Genomic DNA, 22873 nt, shown 5'->3' on the forward strand with positions numbered 1-22873 from the left:
GACTCCATACCACTAAGAAAATTTTTACCATGTACATTGCCGTCATTATTGAAACTTAGTACATACAGGTAAAGTAAAATAAAACTTAGGTATCACTTGAACTTAGGTTCAATTTCGCTTGGGCTAGAGATAGTTTTACGATAAACTTCGATTTGGTTTAGCAGTTTCGCGCCGCTTTGCGCGCGGCTTAGGGTAGTATTCCATTTATCCAATATCTTGGTCTAATTTTTAAATTACGCAAATGAATATATTTATTTTGTCATTATATTTTGCCTAAAATTCTTAGCTTCGGGTCTGACAGCAGGGTGGGGCAACTGCCCCACCTTGCCCCACCGTACGCCCGTACGGGCGGTGCGGGCGTACACACGCACTAGGTATAGTACCTACAACATTTTAGTACCTACTACTAATAGGACCATGTTTCGCATTAACCCTTAAATGCATGATTTTTTCTTTTTGCCCGAAATTAATATATGTGTTACGTAATTGTTTGCTGATTATGGGAAAAATGGTAAAAAAATTATAACATCGATTTTCACTGCGAAATCAGTGTTAGAAGTTGCATAGGCTAAATCATATTTATGTAAATATACAATTTTCAATAAGAGATATATGATAAATCCTACTATCATCAGAAAGGTACACTATTTGTGATACACCTATGATAGAGTTTTTAAATATAAAATAATTACAAACCCCAAAAAAACATCCAAAATCACATACTAAAAATCATCAAATTCTGTATATTTTAAAATTGTCTGACATTTCGTCTTAAAACGAATGTAATTTTTATAAATTAAAATATTGCTTAAATTTATATAAAAAAATCGGTAAACGGATTAGTTTTACTATTGAAATAATATATAAATAGACATATATAGGTTTTACTAATTATGTATAAAATTAGATGTTTTTTGTGTAGGCTGCGTCGTACACTATGCATTTAAGGGTTAATTATGAGCTTAATTTTGCTTTGGGCCTCAGGAGGTTAAAAGCAGTATACTGAATATATTTTTTTATATTGTATTTGCATTTTAAATACAAGTAATTCAAATAAATCCCATATCTGAATATAGGTGTAACAAATAAATAGTTATTTGTACAACAAGAGATCAAAGTTTGATATTTCTACGAGTGCTTATTTTGAGTCCCGTGCAAGCGAAAGATTCTATAATAGAATATCTAATTTAGAATCTTGAGCGTAGTAAGGGACTCAAAAGCGCACGAGATCTAAATAACTTTGATCTCGTGTAGTACACAACATTTTTCACCAGAGCAGTGAGAACATACCTATTAGACAACTTGAAAAATGTAATTCTTCTTCATCACTTAATACCTGCACTCATGTTTTCTTAAGATATACAAACAATTAAGTTTAATTACCGCAATGGAACACAAAAACAAAACGTAATAATAAATTTCAGTAAAATAATATGGAAATAACAAACATCAACTGACACTTCAATCGACAACTTTTTTTTGTAAAAAAAAATCTTTGTAAGATACGGTCTGAATTGCGGATTCGTACTATTTGTCAACTATGGTAGAAATTCTTAAAAGTAAAATAATTAATTTTGCGTGATAATCTGTGTATTTTTTGAGTTCATTATTTTAATTGTACAATAAAATACTTAAAATATAGTATTTTATCAGTTTTTATCAAATCTTAAACTTTATTTTTATTAATTAATTATTAAAAATTCATACTCGTACGTGGTTTGGAACGATGCGGTCTGAAGTTTTTCGGGGGTCTATTATAAACCGTGAATATACCGTTGAATGTCATTTTAACTTTTTTTTTGTCTGTTTTTTTGCTAACAGTGTGAAAGGGACAGAGATAATAGAACCCAAGTATTTCGAACTTGTATTAGACCCCGCATGTTGAAATGACATTTGACTATAAAGGTCACTTGAATGTCATTTTGTCTCACTCACTGAGCAAAATCGCATTTTGCTCACTGATTTTAGGAATCAAAGTACCCTTGTTCGAGCTGCTGAGGTGAAAAAATATTTATAAACCACACAATACATACTTAGCAAATAAATGCGTGTTAACACTATAAACTAAACTTAAACGCTGATACTATTGAAATAAACAAATACAACACCCTAGTTCTGTTTACCCTCTGGGAAGATCAGATGGCAGTCGCTATCGTAAAAACTTGTGCCCACGCCAAAATTCCTGGGATTCGTTGCCAAGCGGACCCCAGGCTCCCATGAGCCTTGATAAAAATGCCGGGACAACGCGAGGAAGATGATGACTGGTAGTCAGTTTGGCTAGTAGATATTATATTAGTCCTAAGATGTACCACACCAGTAAAACTGTTAATGAGAGAATCTCTTTTTAGTGTTCGCACCGGATGTACACACTTGACGCTTTAGAACGTTGTGGAATTTAGAGCAGACTTATGTTCCGTAAATCCATGATCATCAAATTGTATTAGTACTAATTCATATGTGATTATTGCTCCCGCCATCTGCAAATAGAAAAAGTTAGGTATTAATTTAAAATGAGGTAAAAACATTTCTTTACATTTTAATTGAATAGGTATTCGGAAAAAGCTACCAACTGTTTTTATTTTGATCATGTCCATTGTAATAAGGCTCCTTCTTGGATCCCTGCGTCGATAAACACTGGACTGGAGCCAGTGTTATGAAATTTTGACTGGATTTTTTAAAAGTAGGTACATTATTTATTTTCTAAGTTCAGGTAGGTACTCACGTTAGATTTTATTCTTCGGAACTCTTTTTTTTTCTATTCTAGGTATATATATAACTAATCTCTGGCCTAGTTTCCCGTCTGGGTTTGGTCAGATGGCAGTCACTTTCGTAAAAACTAATGCCTACGCTAATTCTTGGATTTAGTTGCCAAGCGGACCCCATGCTGTGGCAAAAAGCCGGTAAACGTTAGGAAGGTGGTGATGATAATAAGTTAATCAAAAAAGTCTAACTATAGGAAAATATTTATAATTGTACCTACTTACGTACTTGCAATAAAATTGTTCTGTTTAGAGAAAAAAATCCCAGTCCCGTTAAAGCGACGTAATCTTTACTGAGTTGATTCTGTAATCTCACAATCTAAAAATATAAATACAGATAAATACAAATCGGCATACAATTGACACGCATAATAAATATCGCGCTACAATACGGCAGCAGTAATGCTGCTGACTACTTTACTGCACGAAGCGCCAAAATAGTTATTTACTATACAAGTGCGGAAAAGAGGAAATTCGAAACGGGTGGCGATAAATTAAAACACGACCGAAGGGAGTTGCGAATTACCTATTCGCACGCGTATCGTACAACGTTCTACAGTACATATGCTGCCCCTTGTAATGTTCTTACTCCGCTCAGAACATACACAAGGACATACTAACGCCATCTATGACTAATTTTGGTTTGTTTGTTGCTTTCCGTTGGCCTTTGTTTACTTAGTTTTAATTTTGTGTAAAATCTCTTATTATCTAAACTTCAATTATATATGTTATTTACAACGCTGTCAATAGTTTCCTTGGTATACACTGCACGAACCCTGATCATTACACCCTTTAAATATTTGACATAGCAACGAAAAGTGCTTATATTTACTCACTAGTGCGGGAAAGTAGCACCTATGTGTACTATGGGTAGCATATATGTACTTACAGTAAAGGTAATTTTATTAAGCCATTTATATGTTGTAAATTTCTGCAGTTATCACCTGCCGTTAAATACATCTATCACTGCCACTTACTTCTACATTGTAGTAGTGTCTGTCGCTAGCATGGAGGTATCGGAGAGCTTTCGTGGAGTGGACGTTTATATCTGCAGCCGCGAGCACAACGCAACTCACTCTGACGCATAGCCACACCAACGACACAACGTAATACAAACGTTTTATCAAATCTCCAGAAAGTCCTTGTCTAAAACATATATATAATATATGTTATATGCCGTTGCTACTATAATAGGGGGCGGTGAAAACGGACATCGTCTATTTGTGCTACGTTACGTACCTATTTATTTTGATAAGGATTAATATATCGAATCCTATGTACCTAGCCATTTAGTGTGATTTTTTATTTGCATATCGATATCGTTGGGTTCAATTGGTGTAAAGGGCAAAACGCTGGTTTTCAGGAGACGCGAAATACAGCGTTTTTTCTAAATGTTGATATATCTTTATTGATTATCGAGCTATATCTTCGATGTGTATTAGAAAAGTACTAAAATTTTACGATCTTTAACCTGAATTAGCAATCTTATCTTTAAGTCAAATACTTTAGAAGTTAGATGTCCTTTAAAATTGGTCAAAACGCCATGAATGTCATTTACGCCCACGAAATTTATGAAAATTCAAAAATGATGGGGTCGTAAATCGACAGTCTTAGCTTAAATAGACAGTCTGATTTAAATGTTTGTATATTACCCGTTATATAGTTGTGGTATTCTACTTCTACGCATTGCGTACGACCTGTAAGATATGAAACAAACCAATTGTGAACTGAACCTCTAATACATATTCCAAATAACTTTTGTAATAAAATATCGTATAAAACGCAGTCATAAGCTTTGCTCATGTCTAGCAGCACTCCAATAGCATAATTTCTGACATTTATTATGTTTAAAACTTCGTTTATGTACTTAAAAACAGCTGACGACGTTGAACGACCTTTTCGGAAACCATTTTGGGAATCATTAAATATTTTGAACTTCTCACAAAAAGAATATAGTCGGTTCGACATTGCGGTTTCTAAAATTTTTGAAAATGTAGGTAGAAGTGCTATGGGGCGGTAATTCCTACATTCGTTTTGGTTGCCTTTTTTATAAACAGGTTTAATAACGGACATCTTAAGTAGATCTGGAAATGTTCCTTCAGTAAATGACTGATTAATAAGAAGCGTCAAAGGAGGCGTTAGCTCCTCAGCACATTTTTTTACTAAACAGGGCGGTAACTCGTCTTGACCAAACTTCTTTGATTGTTTAAACCTTTAATTAGGTTAAAAACTTCTTGCGGGATGACGGGACTAAGGTAAATCGAATTTTCTGATGGTGAGATAACGGGTCGTCCACGCGGAGGCTCAGAAATTGAACTCACTGCGCCTACTGAGGTAAACAAAATAATTAAATGAATTTGCGACATCTACGGGATTTTCTGTTAGTTTGTTGTCTATCTGTAGCTTAATATTGTTTCTATTCTTTTGTGAAAGTTTGTTGGTCTGTTCTATAACTATATGCCACGTTGTTTTAACTACGTTATCTGTTTTATTAATGCGTTTAATATTTTGGAGTTTTTTTGACACTATTACTGTTTTTTTCAATATTTTTTCGTACTGCTTGTAATGTTCATTAAGTATGTGGTTATCGACTTCGGACACTAGTGCTTTTAGAAGTCGTTTATGTCTGCAAGATATTTTTATACCTGTGGTTAACCAGGTTTTTTTGGTATTTGTTTTTATTTTTACAATCGTTTTTGGTATACACACGTTAAGAATATTTGTTAGTAGTTTATTTAAAGCGTTATAGTTTTCATTTACATTTTTATTTTTGTTAATCGTACTACACAGGTCTATTTTACTTAATTCTGACTTAAAGTTTTGGATGTTTTTCTTGCAGGTTCCATTATTGTTGACTATTGACTCGGAGCCCATACAGTATTATGTTTTGTTTGTCTTTCTATAACGGCATGTACTGAATCTACTGGCATATACGTATGCCCGGGCAATAGAGAATTTATTTGAATTATTTAAACGAGCAATTCTTGTTTATATATATATATATATATTTCGGGGATCTCGGAAACGGCTCTAACGATTTCGATGAAATTTGCTATATGGGGGTCTTCGGGGGCGAAAAATCGATCTAGCTAGGTCTTATCTCTGGGAAAACGCGTATTTTCGAGTTTTTATATGTTTTCCGAGCGATGCTCGGTCACCCAGATATTTTGAATTATAGTCCGTAGATTGGAAGCTGGCCCCGAACGGCTAACCCTTTGTTTATTGTGTTAAGGGTAAGCCGGCACTCAGTAACCGTAGTTATTGGGTGGTACCTGCCACACAAGAATGGCAAATTATTTTTCCATTTATTCATTTTGAAATTCATGTTGCAATCTCCATAGATTGGTAATTCAATAACCATTAAAAACGGCTCAACTATTTTTTTAGGCAGGTAGAAGCACATGAGGTTTCACGTAACAATTGACAAAGGATAAGCCGTTCGGGACCAGTTCGAACGAAATAATTTTAAACTGATAAAACAGTTCTATTTTTGTTCTGGCCGGCACATGAATCGCAGTAAAGTAGCTCATTTTTAATATTCCTTTGGTCTACTTCCAGATATTTATAAAGACTCTTTGCTCCCCCTATTCCCATCAGCTTCGCCCCAAACATAACATTGCACGTCTTGGAAGCCAGATTCGTAAATTGTGAAATTATACACTGCCTTGAGTAATACACCAACATACTTTTACCATACGGGGTATTCAATACCTTTTGTAGATCAAAACTACTTGTAAGCGTTGCGGAAAAAATACCGAGCGTAAATGCTTCTAATTTGAAGGTCAAATATTACATTTTAGTAGTAAAGGTCTCAGAAAACTATTTATTTTACATTATAGACGTTTACGCCTACGTTATTTGTATTTATTGTATAATTAAGAAACTTTTTTTATGGCCGTAAACAACGCAAATATTAGACAAGGCATTTAAAACCTTGCTTGCTTCATATATTTATTTAAGACAAAATTATTTTTTGGACAGGCCATAAAGGGCTAGTAAAATAATACATGTCCTTTACGCCCATCTTGGCCATACGATTAGGAAAATAATCATGATAAATTAAGAGCGTAAAGGACGACAAAAGATATGTAAACTGTCCTTTTACGACAATATTTATATTTTGCTGTTTCCTTTACGATTATCTCTTTGAACTAGTAATCTAGAACAGGTCATTTACGTCCCTTCAGCTAAGCTGTTTTTGCAAACTCATAGTATAAAATATGCGTCGTAAAGGCAACTTTTCAAGAGATATTGATTTTTTTTTATTATACAGATCGATAGCGCTTGTAATAACTAATTTTCGCCAAAATGTCCTTTACGCTAATTGAACCCAAAGGTATATCCATATTAATATTATAAATGCGAAACTGTGTCTGTCTGTCTGTTATCTCTTCACGCTTAAACCGCTGAACTGATTTAGTTGAAATTTGGTATGGAGATAGTTTGAGTCCCGGGGCCTTTCCTATGTCCTTACATAGGGTAGTTTTTATCCCAAAAATCAGCCTTTAAGCGGGTGAAAAGGGGGGTGGAATTTTGTATGGGGAATCGTTAAAAAGCAGATTGGGTGAAAATAAGCTACCCAAATTACTAACTCCACGCAGATGAAGTCGCGGGCAAAAGCTAGTATTAAAATAAAGGGGACGAGTAGTAGAGTCGGATTAAACTAATTGCACAAACTTGGGAATGAAGAAGTGTAGAGGTGTCAGTATAAACGTCGAATTTCTATGTAATTATGACTGCGGTGAAATTAGATGCAGAGTTGGCTTGGCCCGACTAAAAAGAACATCTTTAGCCTTCGCAAATACGTCAAAGTCCCCCGCCGCGTCTGTCTGTTTGTATGTAGTCCAGTTTATTTATTTATTTTGGGAGGTGGTCTGTTAAAAGAGCAACTCAAACATCCCTCTTTGACATGTCAATGACAGATAACTTAGTTTTGTTTTTAATCTGTGGCAACCTTTTTTTTCTTCCACCATGACTTGATTAAAGGCTAAGTGCCTGTGTCTAATTTAATTAAATATATATAATAAACGAAGTGATATATAGAAGAACATCTTTAATTCAATATAAAACACTGCGCCCCATAACAATTTTCAATAGTTATGGACCCAGACATCGTAATTGCGTAAGAAAAAGGAAAGTGAAAATACGGCGTCAGTATAACAAGAGAAGTAAGAAAACAAGATGGCGAAAGATAGTAATTTCAATAGCAGATATAATGTTGAACAATTCAGTGGAGATGGGTTCAACAATTGGTCGTTCAGAATCAAAAGCGTACTTAAGGAAAATTCGTGCCTGGAGGCAATACAAACTGTGACATACTCAGATAATACAGCTAATGCGAAAATGGAAGCGCGAGCGCAAGCCATTTTAATTGCCGCAGTGGCAGACAGCCACTTAGAATACATACGACAAGAGACAGCATACGCTATGTTTAAAAATTTAGAAGACAATTTCAAAGACAAAGGAGTAAGAAGCAAATTATTTTTAAGAAGGCAGTTAAGCGACATGAAATATATAGATACGAAATCGTTAAAAGAACATCTTACAAAAATACAAGAAATATGTACTCAACTAGAAGAAGCCGGATCAGAATTAAAAGAAGAAGAAAAAATTAACTATGTACTTTTATCAATGCCCAAATCTTATGAATCAATAGTTACAGCTTTAGAAACCATCGGCGATTTGAAATTGAATACAGTGAAGGATAGATTATTAGCGGAGGAGGAGAAACAGAAAAAATTTAATGAATATCAGACAAGTCAAGGACAGTTAAATGCTTTTAATTGCTTCACTTGTGGTAAGCCGGGCCATAAAAAGTTTCAGTGTAGACAAAGTCATGGATATGGATTAAATCAAGGACATGGACGTGGCGGATGGAATCAAGGATATGGATTTAATCAAGGGCATGGACGAGGTGGATGGAATCAAGGATATGGAGTTAATCAAGGACATGGACGAGGCGGATGGAACCAGGGAAGAGGCTTTAATCAAGGACGTGGACAGAGTGGATCATACAGAGGAACCGGATTTAACCAAGGACGTGGTCGTGGTAGCCAAGGAAGAAATAGAGGATCGAGCCAAGGACGGAGTACCAACTATGTCGAGGATAATGATGAAACGACAGCATTCTTCTGCGGAAATGTAAGTGGTGAACCGAATTTAAAATTTTATGTGGACTCAGGGTGCTCAGATCATTTAGTATACTCTCTAGATCATTACACAGAATATATAGAATTTAAAGTGCCAAGAAAAATTGCAGTTGCTAAAAATAAAATAACTTTAGAGGCTTTTGGAATAGGAAATATGGAAGTAGTGTTCAAAGTAGGCAAAACTGAAAACAAATGTTTATTAAAAAATGTGTATTATGTTCCAGATGTAAGGAAAAATTTATTATCAGTGTCTAAAATGGAAAGTGTCGGGTTGAGGATTGAATTTGCTAATGGAAAGGTACGAGTATATAAACATAATTATTTAATCATGATTGGAAATAAAGAGGGAACACTATATACAGTTGAATGCAAAATTAATGTAAATTCGTGTCAGTTAGCAAACGGGTCTCTATTGTTTCCCAAATAGTTTTAAGCCATAATGTATTGTTTGCCCGAATTTTCGTTATTCATAATTAATTTGGTTCAGAAACGCGTCACTTTTCAGGATTGCCATAAAACAAACCTAACCTAACCTAACCTATCTATAGGATAACCTAACGAAAATCCTGAAATGTTAACAGTTTCAGTTTTATGACTAATGATAATATGACAAACAATACATTATGACTTACAACTTTATGTGAAACAACGGGACCCCTTAGCAAACACAGTAGATACAAATTTATGGCACAGACGTTATTGTCACTTGGGTTCACAAAATTTAGATGTACTTGTACGTAAAAATCTGGTAGATGGTTTATCTGAAATAAAAAATAAATTTGTAAATGACAGTTTATGTGAAGCATGTATTTTAGGGAAAAGTCGTAGACAGCCGTTTAATAAATTAGAGACTAGAGCTAAGAAACCTTTAGAATTGGTACATTCTGATGTCTGCGGACCGATTACACCTGTGACTTGGGACGGTTACAAATATTTTGTAACATTCATAGATGATTATACTCACTTTACAATGGTTTTCTTAATAAGGAATAAATCAGAGGTTTTCAAAAAGTTTGAAACTTATTATAATACAGTAACAAAACATTTTAATGCAAATTTGTTAAAGCTGAGAATCGATAATGGCCGTGAATATCTTTCGGATGAATTTAGGGATTTTTGTGATAGGAATGGAATTGTCATGCAACATACAGTACCATACAATCCAGAGATGAATGGAGTCGCAGAAAAAATGAATAATACACTTATGGACAAGGCAAGGACTATTCTAATAGACTCTGGCTTGAAGAAAGAATTTTGGGGTGAAGCAGTCTTGTTCGCAACATATGTAACAAATAGGAGTCCAGTTTCAGGAAGAGAAAAAACGCCATGTGAGTTATGGGAAGGACGCAAACCTGATGTATCAAACTTAAGAGTATTTGGATGTGCAGCTTATAATCATGTGCCAAAAGAACTGAGAAAGAAACTTGATGATAAAAGTAAGAAGATGATTATGATTGGATACAACATAGGAGGATATAAACTTTTTGATGAAGAAAAACAAAGAACAGTGACAGCAAGAAATGTAGTATTTGATGAGAGACCCATAAAATTGGACAAGACAGTAAACATACCAGCTTATGACATTTTGGAAGAAACAGAAGACAAAACTGAACAAGAAAATGAGAATTTGAAAATAAAATTGGCAGAAAATAAGATAGAAGAAATTAAAAATACAGAAACATCAAATGATATACAAGAAAATGAACCAGAAAGAGAAGTCAGAAGCAATGAAACAGGAAGAGAGAAAAGAAAAATTAATAAACCAAAATGGCAAGATGACTATGTACTTGATTTAGAAGAAAATAATGATGAAGCGATGTTTGCTCTACTTAGTAGTTACCATGAAGATGTGCCAGTTACATATAATGATATTCAAGAAAGAGAAGATAAAGGAGACTGGGAAAAAGCCGTAGTTGAAGAACTGAAAGTATTGGAGGAAAGCGAAACTTTTGAGATAGTACCAAAACCAAATGAAAAATTATTAGATGCAAAATGGGTGTTTACAAGAAAGGATACAGGAAATAATACTATTTGTAAAGCAAGACTAGTAGTTCGAGGTTACCAACAGCAAGAGAAATTTGAAGATGTATACTCACCAGTTTTAAGACTACAGACACTTCGAACGTTGTTATCAGTTGCTGCTAGGAGAGATTACCATATTCATCAGATGGATGTGAAAGGAGCGTTTCTATATGGAAGAATAGATGAGGATGTATATCTTAAACCTCCAGAGGGAATGGATATACAGGATGGCTATGTACTAAAGCTTAAAAAATCTTTATACGGGTTGAAAAAGTCACCGAAATATTGGTATGAGAAATTTAATGAGACAATTATTTCATATGGGTTTAAAAGATCAGATAATGACTATTGCTTGTTTACGAAGGGAAACTTATACTTACTATTATATGTAGACGATTTATTGATCCTCAGTGATAACTTAAAAGATGTAGAGTCAGTAAAAAACTTCTTGAAAACCAAATTCCGCATGAAAGACATGGGAAATGAAAATTTAATGTATTTAGGAATATCAATTAAAAAACACTCCGAAGGCATCTCAATAGACCAATCTAAATATTTACAAAATGTACTGAAAAAATTCAATATGGAAAATTGTAAAGGCTGTGATACACCAATGGACATTAATTTTAAATTTGATGAAAATGAAACTGTTGATATGACATATGAACATAAATGTAGATCATTAATAGGATCACTTATGTATGCAACTGTTGGCTCTAGGCCAGATTTAGCAGCTTCTGTGTATTACCTAAGTAGATTTCAATCTAAGCCCAATGCAGGCTTATGGCGTGCTTTGAAACGATTACTGAGATATGTTAGGCAGACTGTAAATTTTTCTTTACTATATACTAAAGATGAATCAAGTGTACCATTGATAGGATATGCAGACGCTGATTTTGCTAGAACTGATGACCGAAAATCAACATCTGGATATCTTTTTAAAGTATTTAATAATAGTGTAGTCTGGAGATCAAGAAAGCAGAATACAGTTACACTAAGTACAACAGAGGCTGAATTTGTAGCTCTGTGTGAAGCGATTATGGAGGCTTCTTTTATGTTAAAACTATTAGCTGATTTAAATATAAAAATTAGTAATGTAACAATCTATGAAGACAATCAAAGCACAATTAAAGCTATTAAAAATACAGACCAGAAAAGACTAAAGCATGTTGATGTGAAGTATAATTATATTAAGCAAAAGGTTGAACAAAATATTGTCAAAGTAGAATACATTAGTACTAAAGAACAGATAGCAGATGTTTTCACCAAACCTTTAGGTAAAACTATTTTTGTAAAACTGGTAGACAAACTTGGTCTCATATCGAGGAATGATTGCGTTGAGGAAGAGTGTTAAAAGAGCAACTCAAACATCCCTCTTTGACATGTCAATGACAGATAACTTAGTTTTGTTTTTAATCTGTGGCAACCTTTTTTTTCTTCCACCATGACTTGATTAAAGGCTAAGTGCCTGTGTCTAATTTAATTAAATATATATAATAAACGAAGTGATATATAGAAGAACATCTTTAATTCAATATAAAACACTGCGCCCCATAACAATTTTCAATATGGTCTTATAGAATATGCTTTGTATAATTGAATTTAGTGATTATAGCGCGCATTAATGTTTGTACAAGTTTGTTAAGTTCATATTTAATGTGCATAAATGTAAGTAAATCAAAATAACCATTCGTATTTGTTTCCATTTAAATTGTAAAAAATAAGTAAGGAAACGTGAGAAACGTCCCAGTGCTCGTCATGCTATAATGCCCAATAGATGACACCCTGCTGTCACCTCTACTGACAATGACTTAATAAGTTTTAAACTGACTTGTACTGGGCCAGTGACAAGCACCTTACAATTCATTGTTACATTTACACATAACTACATTTACATGTAACTATTAGGTACAATACGCCATAAAATACTCACGTAATCCCTAGAAATAACTGTAGACAAATGAAGTAAAAGTTGACAAGGTTTGAGAGCAGGATGAGTCCGCCCAGTGACTCATCCAATCGGCGAACGAGCTGGCCCTGTTTTACATACGCCTCACGTATTCTGCGCCACGTATGTCCTTTACTGCACTCACCATGCTACAAATATACTAAAAATATTAATATGGGGCATTATCTATGAAAAGGGACCTTATTGTCGATGGCGCTTACGCCGCACAGCGTCGCGCGGCATTGTATTTATATTAGAGCATCGTTAATAATGGAGTAAGCGCCATCGACAATAAGGTCCCTTTTCATAGATAATATCACATATATAGTTACATCCTTACCGCTTACAAATAACATTTATACGAGGGGCGTTCAATATATAATGAGAATGAGATGCAAACTCTTTAAATATTAGGAAAGTAAATACTGGCCGACAAAGCTAATCTACCTAGCTGATTGCCATGAAAAAAAAAACTAACTGTTCTTTGTTTAAAAAAAATACGGCGATTTCTTTGCGATGCTATTGAGTACGTTAGCGAAAATGGAGAAAATTGAACTGCGCGCCGTTATCAAATACTTGTGTTTGATTTTTTTTTTCTATGGACCAAGTCAATTTAGATTTACGGGACACTTTAAGGTCTAATGCTCCTCCGTATTCGACAGTCGCACGTTGGTGCGCCGAATTTAGACGTGAAAGAACATCGACCATGGATCACCCCCGCTCCGGACGCCCTACTACAGCAGTAACTGAAGAAATTGTGAAAAAAGTTGAAAACTTAGTTTTGGCGGATCGTCGTGTCACGGTTCGTTTTATTGCTGAAAATGTAAAGATTTCAACGGGGAGCGTGCATAATATTTTACATGAACCCTTGGGTATGAAAAAGGTATCGGCGCGTTGGGTACCCAGAATGCTTACTGACACGCAAAAACAAACTAGAGACGAGATTTGTCAAGAAGCTTTGGACCTGATACAGCAAGACCGGGAACTTTTTTGGCGCGATTTATAACAATGGACGAAACATGGCTCCATCATTACGACCCTGAAACGAAACTGCAGTCTATGACATGGAAAAGGCCATCATCTCCAACTCCGAAGAAATTCAAGGTGGGCCCATCTGCCGGTAAGGTCATGGGCTCTGTTTTTTGGGATGGTAAAGGGGTCGTAATGATTGAGTATCTCTAGCATGGAGCCACTATTACGGGCTCTTTATATGCCAAACAAATAGCAACATTGCGCAATTAGATCCGTGAAAAACGGCGAGGTAAACTCTCGAAAATTGTGTTGTTCCATCAGGACAATGCACGGGCACACAAGTCCGCCGTTGCAATGGCTGCAATACGTGATGCTGGGTTCGATATCCTTAAGCATCCTCCGTATTCACCAGACCTCTCCCCTAGTGATTTCTACCTATTTCAGAGATTGAAGGAATACCTAAGAGGCAAGAAATTTGAAGACGACGACGCGGTAGTCGCTGCAATACAAGAGTTTTCAAGTACTCAAGATGAAACCTTTTTTAGAAATGGAATTTTAAGTTTAGAAATAAGATTACTAAGTGTATTATGCTAAAAGGTGACTATGTCGAAAAATAAAATAACATTTAATAAAAGTTGTATATAACATACTCATTCTCACTTTTTATTGAACGCCCCTCGTATATTATTCACGAGTATATACACCAGCTGGTAAAAGCTCTCTTGATTGTTCAAAAACTGATCAGAAAGTTGCACTTTATTCACATGTGAGGCAATATAATGTACCTAATGCACATTTAGAGTTGTTTTCTTATGTTTGCTGGTAGAATTGACTTATGTGATGATTTTGAATGATAGTTAAATATTTACTTAATAACATTCATTTTGAATCGATCTGCTTTGATTTTGTTTGATATTTTACAGTTAGTATTTTCCTTATGTTGGCGTGGTGATAAATGTTGTTTCACTCGGTGACAAAATTTGTTTAACCCTCGTGCCTTGAAACCCTCGCAACGCTCAAGATTGCATTTATCGATTATTGCATAAGTCAATGATCATAAGTAGCTTTGACACCGTTGTGGATTTTGAACGGAATGCCACATGCTTACAGGGTTCCAAGGAAAATCCTTGCTGTGTGTAGTGAACTTGGCAACGTATCGGTTTAGTGTGTTGTATCGCGAAGTCAATCCCATGCTTATTAATACTATAAGTATATCTTGGTAGTTCCAGAGGATCGTAGCTATTTTGCTCATAAAGAGAAGCGGTACGGCAAACCATATCGAATAATCCGCTGAAATTAAATGTCATTAATATTACAAGCCCATTAATCTCATTATCAACTTTTAAGCTTACATTAATTAACCTAATTTCATGGCAATAATCTTATTAAAACTTACGTTATAACTAGATTGTTATATTATAGACATTCTAAACAACTAACAATGATAAACTTGCCTAAGTAAGTCGCACTATATTCGATTCTCGTATGTAATTAGAAATAGTAGCAGCGATGCCAGGGATAAAAAATGGAATAGCCTCTGTATACACTATATGCAACTGCATTTACCACTGCATCCTAGCCAAGTTATGTAAATTTGTAGTTTAATGTTTAAAAGTGTTAAATTTACAAACGCATGTATCCCGAATATTAGTTTCTTATAGGGTAAATAATTAACTGAAGATAAATTTCATAAATCATTGAAGAAAATTTTCATAAAGAACGAATAAGGCAAGTTTCACATACATCAAAAAACTACAGGTTGTAGGTAATTACTAAATGCAGCTACCAAATCCCGTACTTCAACTCTAACATGGTATAACGTAGGTACCTAAAGGCCACGAAAAATTCATTTAAAATTGAATTTTAGTTAGGTGAAGAACGCCTAAATATCTACACAAGCAGTATGATTCGTTTGAATGTTTTGAGATTCAGCATTGCCAAATGCCACTGAAATGCCAAATCCCAAAATGGAAATTATTGTAGGTACTCATAATATAATTTACAAAGACACATACTTATAAATACTAGTATTGTATTCTTACTTCTGAGTAACAAAAATCCATGAGACATCAGTGTGTACCGCTTTAGTATAAGTGAAGGCGGGCAGTCAAACCCAACTTGTGACATCATGCTCATGGCGTGTTCCACTGCAGAAAATGACGAAATGGACCTGTGCGATTCGTGAGGAAGGACTGGGGCTCGAATTTACCGAGATACTAAACAAAAACCAACCAAGTTAGAGTCGGCCTCGCCCCGAGGATTCCGTACCATCACACAATTTTTACAATGTAATTACATTAAGACATTAGTATTTTGTTCTTTATAATTATAAACCATAACGAGTTTGACGAATTTTCATTAAATGATATCAAATAAAATAGGAACGCTGTTTATGGGTAATAAAGGATTTACGGGTAGGTAGTATGTATACGGTTGGGTGATCTTAAAGTCTGTGCGGAAAGAGAAGAGTCGTGGAATGGGGCCCAATACATTCCACGACTCTTCTCTTTCCGAACAAACTCCCTGCAAGATCCCATATTCAATAAAGTATTAAATAATTCACGCAAAAGACCCGGAAATGTAAAAGGAAATTTAAATGTTATTTCTGCGCTAATCCGCAGGAGACGATTCTTGAAATGATTTTTCAAGTCACAATATTTGTTAGGTATTTTTTAGGCTCAGTAGTCAACTGAGGGCAATTATAGGTTCGTAATTTCCGATTGCATGTCCATCTGTCCATGTCCGTCCGAGATGAACAACTGCTAAAGCAGGCCACTGACGAGCCTTCCAAATGGATGCCGTTACAATGGGTTCATCCAAATGGACGGCATCCAATTATTTAGTACACTGACGATCGATCCATTTCATACGTCCATACTTCGTACCATAATTTGTTGTCGTGTCGTTACTTGGTGGCAGCGCCATGCAGACTGAATAAAAATGGACGTAGTTATGCACATTCACGGAGCGTTTGGAGTGCGTCCAGATGGCGTAGCGCACGTTTGGTGTACGTTTCTTGCATTGACGGTTAGTTCAAAGTCGCCACGCCGATACGTCCAAATGGAGTGGCGTGCTGGATTTCAATCCAAATGGAAGTCCACGATTAGGATGCCGTTTAAAAACCATTGTACGTTCTTGACATTCACGGACCGATTTTGGAGTGCAGCCACGCTATTTGGACTGTTGGAAGGCTTGTCAGTGGCCACCATAAATACTAAAACGCTAAAATTTGGCTCGGGTACAGATTGTGCACACTGAAAGCTCTTAGAATAGACAAAACAATGAAGTAACTTAAAAATGAGTTACGTATGCCAGTCTGAGTAAATATGTATATAAATGAATATCGTTAAGACACTTGCTGTTGTAGCCCTGCTTCGTAAGTCTTTCCATATTTTTTCTATTATTACCTTTAAATTGCTAACTGTCGTTGCAAGATCTTTTCCGTGTTGTTTTATTCTTTCTTAAGTTCTCCGATAGTTAAGTAGGTATGTAAATGTTTTGTTTTCTCTGACTTAACAGAACGTTCCACCGTCTAATATGCCATGCTTATATTTAATGCGTTTTGTGTGCGCGGTACACTACACTGCAAAGTATGCCATAGGTATAGGTATATTAGGTACTGACCGCATTTCAGGTGGATATTTTTCCCGTGATATAATATTTATAAAACCACTGTGTGACAGCACGTGATTCATACATAGGGCAAGATTAATCTTCGAACCATATCAAACGCACTGGGTGTTTCTTCTTATCCGAACAGCGAAATCGATTCTACTGTATACTTTTTCACTAACTTGAAACTTACAAATTAAAGTAACATCCTTTATGTTGGCTTTCTGGGAATATTTTTTGATAGTCTTGATGAACGGTGGAAAAAAGTTAAGGTCTTGGTCGTTCTCACCCGCGGTGAGCAGCGGCTGGTGACAGACAACGGCAGTTTCCGAAGGTGTGGGTTTCAGAAGCAACGCATACGCGTGATCGAAATGAAAAAAAAAACACACAAACAAGCTATACTTAATATTTACAGTTTCACTTATATATTCCCACACTTTATGTTTTAAAACATTACTTTTAAACTTTTTGTCACTTGAGTCGTACAATTGTTTGTCCTGTTCTATGCTAAATTTCTCTATACACCCGTCGCAAGAGTCAATTCTTTCAAAATAACTAAGGACGTCACGTACAGCGGGCGGCGGGTGGAAGTTACTTATGTCCTGTACTGTTTTTCCAGTTTTGTAAAATTTTCTTTTTCATTATTGTCCATGTCGATTGATGTTGTATTCTCGATCGAACGAAACTGAGGACAGTTCGAAGGATTCATGTCATGGGGTATAAAATCGATGTTCTTTGTACCCCATACCACTTCAGAACCCTTTTCGAGTAGCTAAATCTGGCCATAATTTACTGGGCCATTGTGCGTTTTAGTTAAATGCAAGTCATTTTTGCAAACACTCTTTCACATGTCATTGTTGCTGAGGTTTTTAGGCCACAACTACAGATCCCCTGCCAAGCTTATATTTTTCATCAACATTCGCTCTAGCTTTGGTCATGTAAAACTTGGTACATGGTAGTTGATTAAAATCTAGCTTGACGTAGCTACGTTTCATCGTCTAACAAGAGGCAGCCTTTAAACTTTGTCAGAATGCGGTCGTATTTAAGACCCGTGCACGTATTTTGGATGTATTGTTCTGTTTCACAGTTCCAATTGGCTGTTTTATGATTCGGTTGAGTTGGAACTTTCTATCGAAAGACAGATGCTTGTTTTTTTATGACCCTTTTGACTTTTATGACCCTGACTTTGTTTTTGGTAAATTTAACGATTTAGCGATCTTTGATCCAGACATGATCCAGACCAACATGGATTTTGCAGGTAGGATTTGTCCACTATACATTTTCGGCTCTCCTAAACCTATCCAAACCACATTTTCAGCACTAAGAAATCAAAATATTTACTTTGGATTATGATAGTATATTTTTTTGACATCTAACTTTTTTATTTTGTTACAACCGCGTGCCAGTTCTAAATGAACTATGCTTTACGAGTAAATCCCCCGCCGCGTCTATCTGTTTGTTTGTTTGAGTGGTGTTTGTACGAGGGGCGTTCAAAATATTCTCGGTATTGATATCTTACAACCTCTTCTAAAATTTCTTTCGTTACTGGCCGCTAAGGTTTATTCATTGACATTAAAAAAAAGTATAATTCGAACCGAGATGTTCTTTTGTTTTTCTGCAATTGCTGAACAAACATGAACATCATGTGGGAATTGACAATGTTAACTAAATTAGAACATCGATGCGTGATAAAATTCTTGACAAAACAGGGTAAAAATCAAAAAACCATAAAAGAGGAAATGGATTGTGTTTACCGTGAGTCTGCTCCTTCTTTATCTACCATTCAAAAGTGGTCAAGCGAGTTTAAACGTGGAAGGGAGAGTGTTGAAGACGACCCTAGACCTGGCCGGCCTGTAGTAGCTACTTCACAAGAAAATATTGATAAAGTGGAAAAACTTATATTGGAAGATGGTCGAGTGAAGGTAAAATCTATAGCACAAGTAACCAATCTCTCTATTGGTACCGTACATGATATTATCCATGACCATCTTAATATGTCAAAAGTAAGTGCAAGATGGGTTCCGCGAATGCTGACTCGGCTTCAATAAGACATGCGTGTAGCTTGTTGTTCCGATTTTATTGACCTGTGCGGTGAAAATCCTGATGAGGTGCTGCAAAGAATAGTTACTGGAGATGAAACCTGGGTTCATCATTATGACCCAGAGAGTAAACAAGAGTCCATGCAGTGGCACATTAAGGGTTCAGCTCATCCCAAGAAGTTCAAGGCCATCCCTTCAGCTGGCAAGGTCATGGCCACGATATTTTGGGATTGTGAAGGAGTATTACTGATCGATTATAAAGAAAAAGGTGTAAATATCACAGGACAGTACTACGCTAACATTCTACGTCAATTAAAGGATGCAATCAAAGAAAAGAGGCGAGGAAAGTTAACCAAAGGTGTTATGCTTCTGCATGACAACGCCCCCGTCCATACTGCTCATATTGCCAAGGCAGCTATTGTTGAATGTGGGTTTGAAACTGTTACTCACCCACCGTATAGTCCGGACTTAGCCCCCAGCGACTTCTTTTTGTTCCCCAATCTTAAAAAGGATCTGCGTGGAAATAAATTTTCCGATGATGAAGCATTGAAGGCGGCAGTGGAGGAGCATTTTTACACCAAAGATAAAAAATATTTTTATGCAGGATTAAAAAAAATAATTGATCGATCTTTTAAGTGTATGAACATAGGGGGGGAGTATATTGAAAAATAAAAATGTCAAACTTTTCGTACTTGTTTGTTTTCATTCTCATACCGAGAATATTTTGAACACCCCTCGTATGTTCGCTATAAACTCAAAAACTACTGAACGGATTTTCCTGCGGTTTTCACCTATAGATAGAATTATTCTTGAGGAAGGTTTATGTATAATTTGTTAACCCGTGCGAAGCCGGGGCGGGTCGCTAGTTTAATATATTCTGTGACAACCCTTTTTTAACGAAACGTAATTTTATGTTGGAAAGGCAAAGATGTAACTTTTCATGACACCAATACGTATAGACATTTTACTATCCTTTCGAAGGCGAAACAAAATTATTACGACAGGTTTAAAACACAAATCACATTTTTATTCTCCACCAGTGCTCTCATCAGCTCAGTAGCGTGAGACTGATTGATTGAATATCTATACTTACCAACAACACAAGTTACCATCACAGATGTTACTGTGGTCATTCGGGTTTTTATATTTTTATCAGACGCAACGTTAATTGCTACACTTCGATCGATTGACGCCCAATACAAAGCTATTGTTTCCCATGACGACGACAACTTCCAAGAAAGAATAAGTGTAGTTATCGAGGAAGCGTAGAAAGTTGCTCCCGCTAACCGCGCAGTCACGCTCCCTGGAAACATAGTTACCATATAGGTACGACTTATATATACTTAGATACAGCTACTTTGTCAGTAGAAAAAGGCTCGAAATTAAAAAAATTTTTGAGAAGTCAACTCTACGCGGCTACATTTTTTTTATTTTGCCGCCTTTTTCTACTGACAGTGCGTGTGCCAGAGTGTACCTAGTTCAATATAATGTTGTAAATTGTAATACTTACGTAAAATAATTTTACGTAAGCAATAACCAAGTCAGTAGGTATAAATTCATAACTCAGTTACCTTAAGCCAAAAAAAACGGGACAACCTCGGCATGAGTGTTGATGGTAAGCTGGAAACTCGTATACAGTTTTTCGCAAACATTAATATATTTTTGGCTACAATAATTAAAAATATCTAAATACTCACTATGACCTTCAATATCAATAGCTAATCCAGCAAGTGCTTTAACGACACGCCAAATAGCGACGCCTTCTATGACTCCGAGCAAAAGCAAAATGCCAAGCCCAAATGTTTTCCACAAAACATTTCCAGAGCCAGCTACACCAAACCAACGTGAGAAGCGGAATATTTTTGCCATTATCTGTAAAAAATCCTACAAATAAAATGTTAAGGATTTTAAAAAGAGAAGAGAGAGAGAGGGCTTTAGGCCTAATAGTATTTAGTTAAGATTGTAATATTAGTTTTGATCTGCTACAGCTAAAAACTAATATTAGGTTTTGATAGATATGGGGACGGGAAGGCGCACAAGTGACACACAACGTGTTAGCGAACTGATTTATTTAACCCGTTACCTGGATTATAACGCGGTGGGCGCAACCACCGTACGTACGTACTTACATCTACCTATGCATGCGTATACAACAGGTTTAAATATTAATTTCTCTTATGAAAATGAGAACGGCTACAAAGCAAGATGATCCAAATATGCTAAAATTCTATCGTGTACTTGTAACCATACAAAAATTTGAGTGCACAAGCGCGTGCAATCTGACGAATTGTGAAAACAGTACTAAACAAGAAGAAAATATCGCAGATTTTAATTTGTACGAATCTTCTGACAGTGACGATGAAGCTGACTTTTAATTTTGATTGAGTTGTAACATTTAAATTAAAGGTACGATTTCGTAGCGCGTGACACTGTTGTCAGATTCTGTAATGTAAAAAACAAAAAAAAAACAGAAAATATTCGATATTTTCATAAACACCTACAATACGATGAATTTCTAACCAACAAATCAATATCCGTAAAAACTTATTTAAAAAAATCATATAACATTTTGAAAAAAACAATATTTCTTTTAAATTATAATTAATGGCCGACTTTATTGCAAAAATTCATATAACAAAATTTAGAGTACACATATAGAACTTTAGTTTAAAAAAAGAAGTAATGACAATAATAGGTACTGACAATTGGAATTAGATTAAGTATGACATTTGTATTTAGCGTTATAATCATAAGAAGAATATTAGATTTATTGGCACTATTAATAGATGTAGCATAGCTCGTGTTTGTGTTTTTGCATGCCAGTTGCTGGTGAAGTATGCATGTGCTTCTTAGTTACTAAGTCCATCTTTTGTACCATATTTTATGCAAAATAAAGATATTTGATATTTGAATGAAATCGGATTAGTACTTCTTTAGTTATGGTTGATTTTTTTAAACTCAATATCCGCCATCTTGGATTAGCCGCCATTTTTGTTAGCTACCATCTGCTTTCGTATTAGTCCAGAGTCAAAACGGATACCTTCGCTAACGCTTCGGTTAATAATAAAAATATAGCAATACTGATCGTTCATTGTACTTGGAATATTAGCCCTAAAAATTGACGCATAAGTTGTATGAGAACGACCACAGAACGACACATAATTTTGACGCGTAGTGTAAATCCGCTAATTTGATACTAACTGTAGTATGTAATCACTTACATCATGGAAGCATTCATAAGGCAAGTACTGTTTTTGTTGGTCATGAAGTCGTTTTCTTTGTTTCATAATGACTGAAAATAAAATAGCATAGGTAAGTCCTCAATCGACATAAGATGCGGATATTTAAAGGCTCACATCCGCGGATGCGGAT

The 22873-nt window shown here is 35.5% G+C and overlaps 2 protein-coding genes across 3 annotated transcripts; one reads left to right on the forward strand and one right to left on the reverse strand.

Annotated features, from left to right (window-relative positions):
* Positions 1-2309: 2309 nt before the first annotated feature.
* LOC134661553 (gustatory receptor 5a for trehalose-like) lies at positions 2310-22807 on the reverse strand. 2 transcript variants are annotated; one of them, XM_063517683.1, is made up of 9 exons: positions 22723-22807; positions 21199-21385; positions 20595-20804; positions 15893-15997; positions 14959-15140; positions 12864-13027; positions 3737-3905; positions 2989-3078; positions 2310-2477 (listed from the first exon to the last, which is right to left on the reverse strand). In XM_063517683.1, the coding sequence occupies exons 1-9, from the start codon at positions 22786-22788 to the stop codon at positions 2379-2381; spliced, it is 1272 nt and encodes a 423-aa protein (XP_063373753.1). In that variant the 5' UTR covers positions 22789-22807; the 3' UTR covers positions 2310-2378. The 2 variants fall into 2 exon arrangements, with proteins under 2 accessions (XP_063373753.1, XP_063373754.1); XM_063517684.1 differs by having other exon boundaries at positions 2373-2477; positions 2985-3078.
* LOC134661554 (uncharacterized) lies at positions 8048-9305 on the forward strand. Its single transcript, XM_063517686.1, has 2 exons — positions 8048-8900; positions 9133-9305. The coding sequence occupies exons 1-2, from the start codon at positions 8620-8622 to the stop codon at positions 9161-9163; spliced, it is 312 nt and encodes a 103-aa protein (XP_063373756.1). The 5' UTR covers positions 8048-8619; the 3' UTR covers positions 9164-9305.
* Positions 22808-22873: the final 66 nt, after the last annotated feature.

Source organism: Cydia amplana, chromosome Z, assembly GCF_948474715.1.
Source record: "Cydia amplana chromosome Z, ilCydAmpl1.1, whole genome shotgun sequence".
NCBI lineage: Eukaryota > Metazoa > Arthropoda > Insecta > Lepidoptera > Tortricidae > Cydia > Cydia amplana.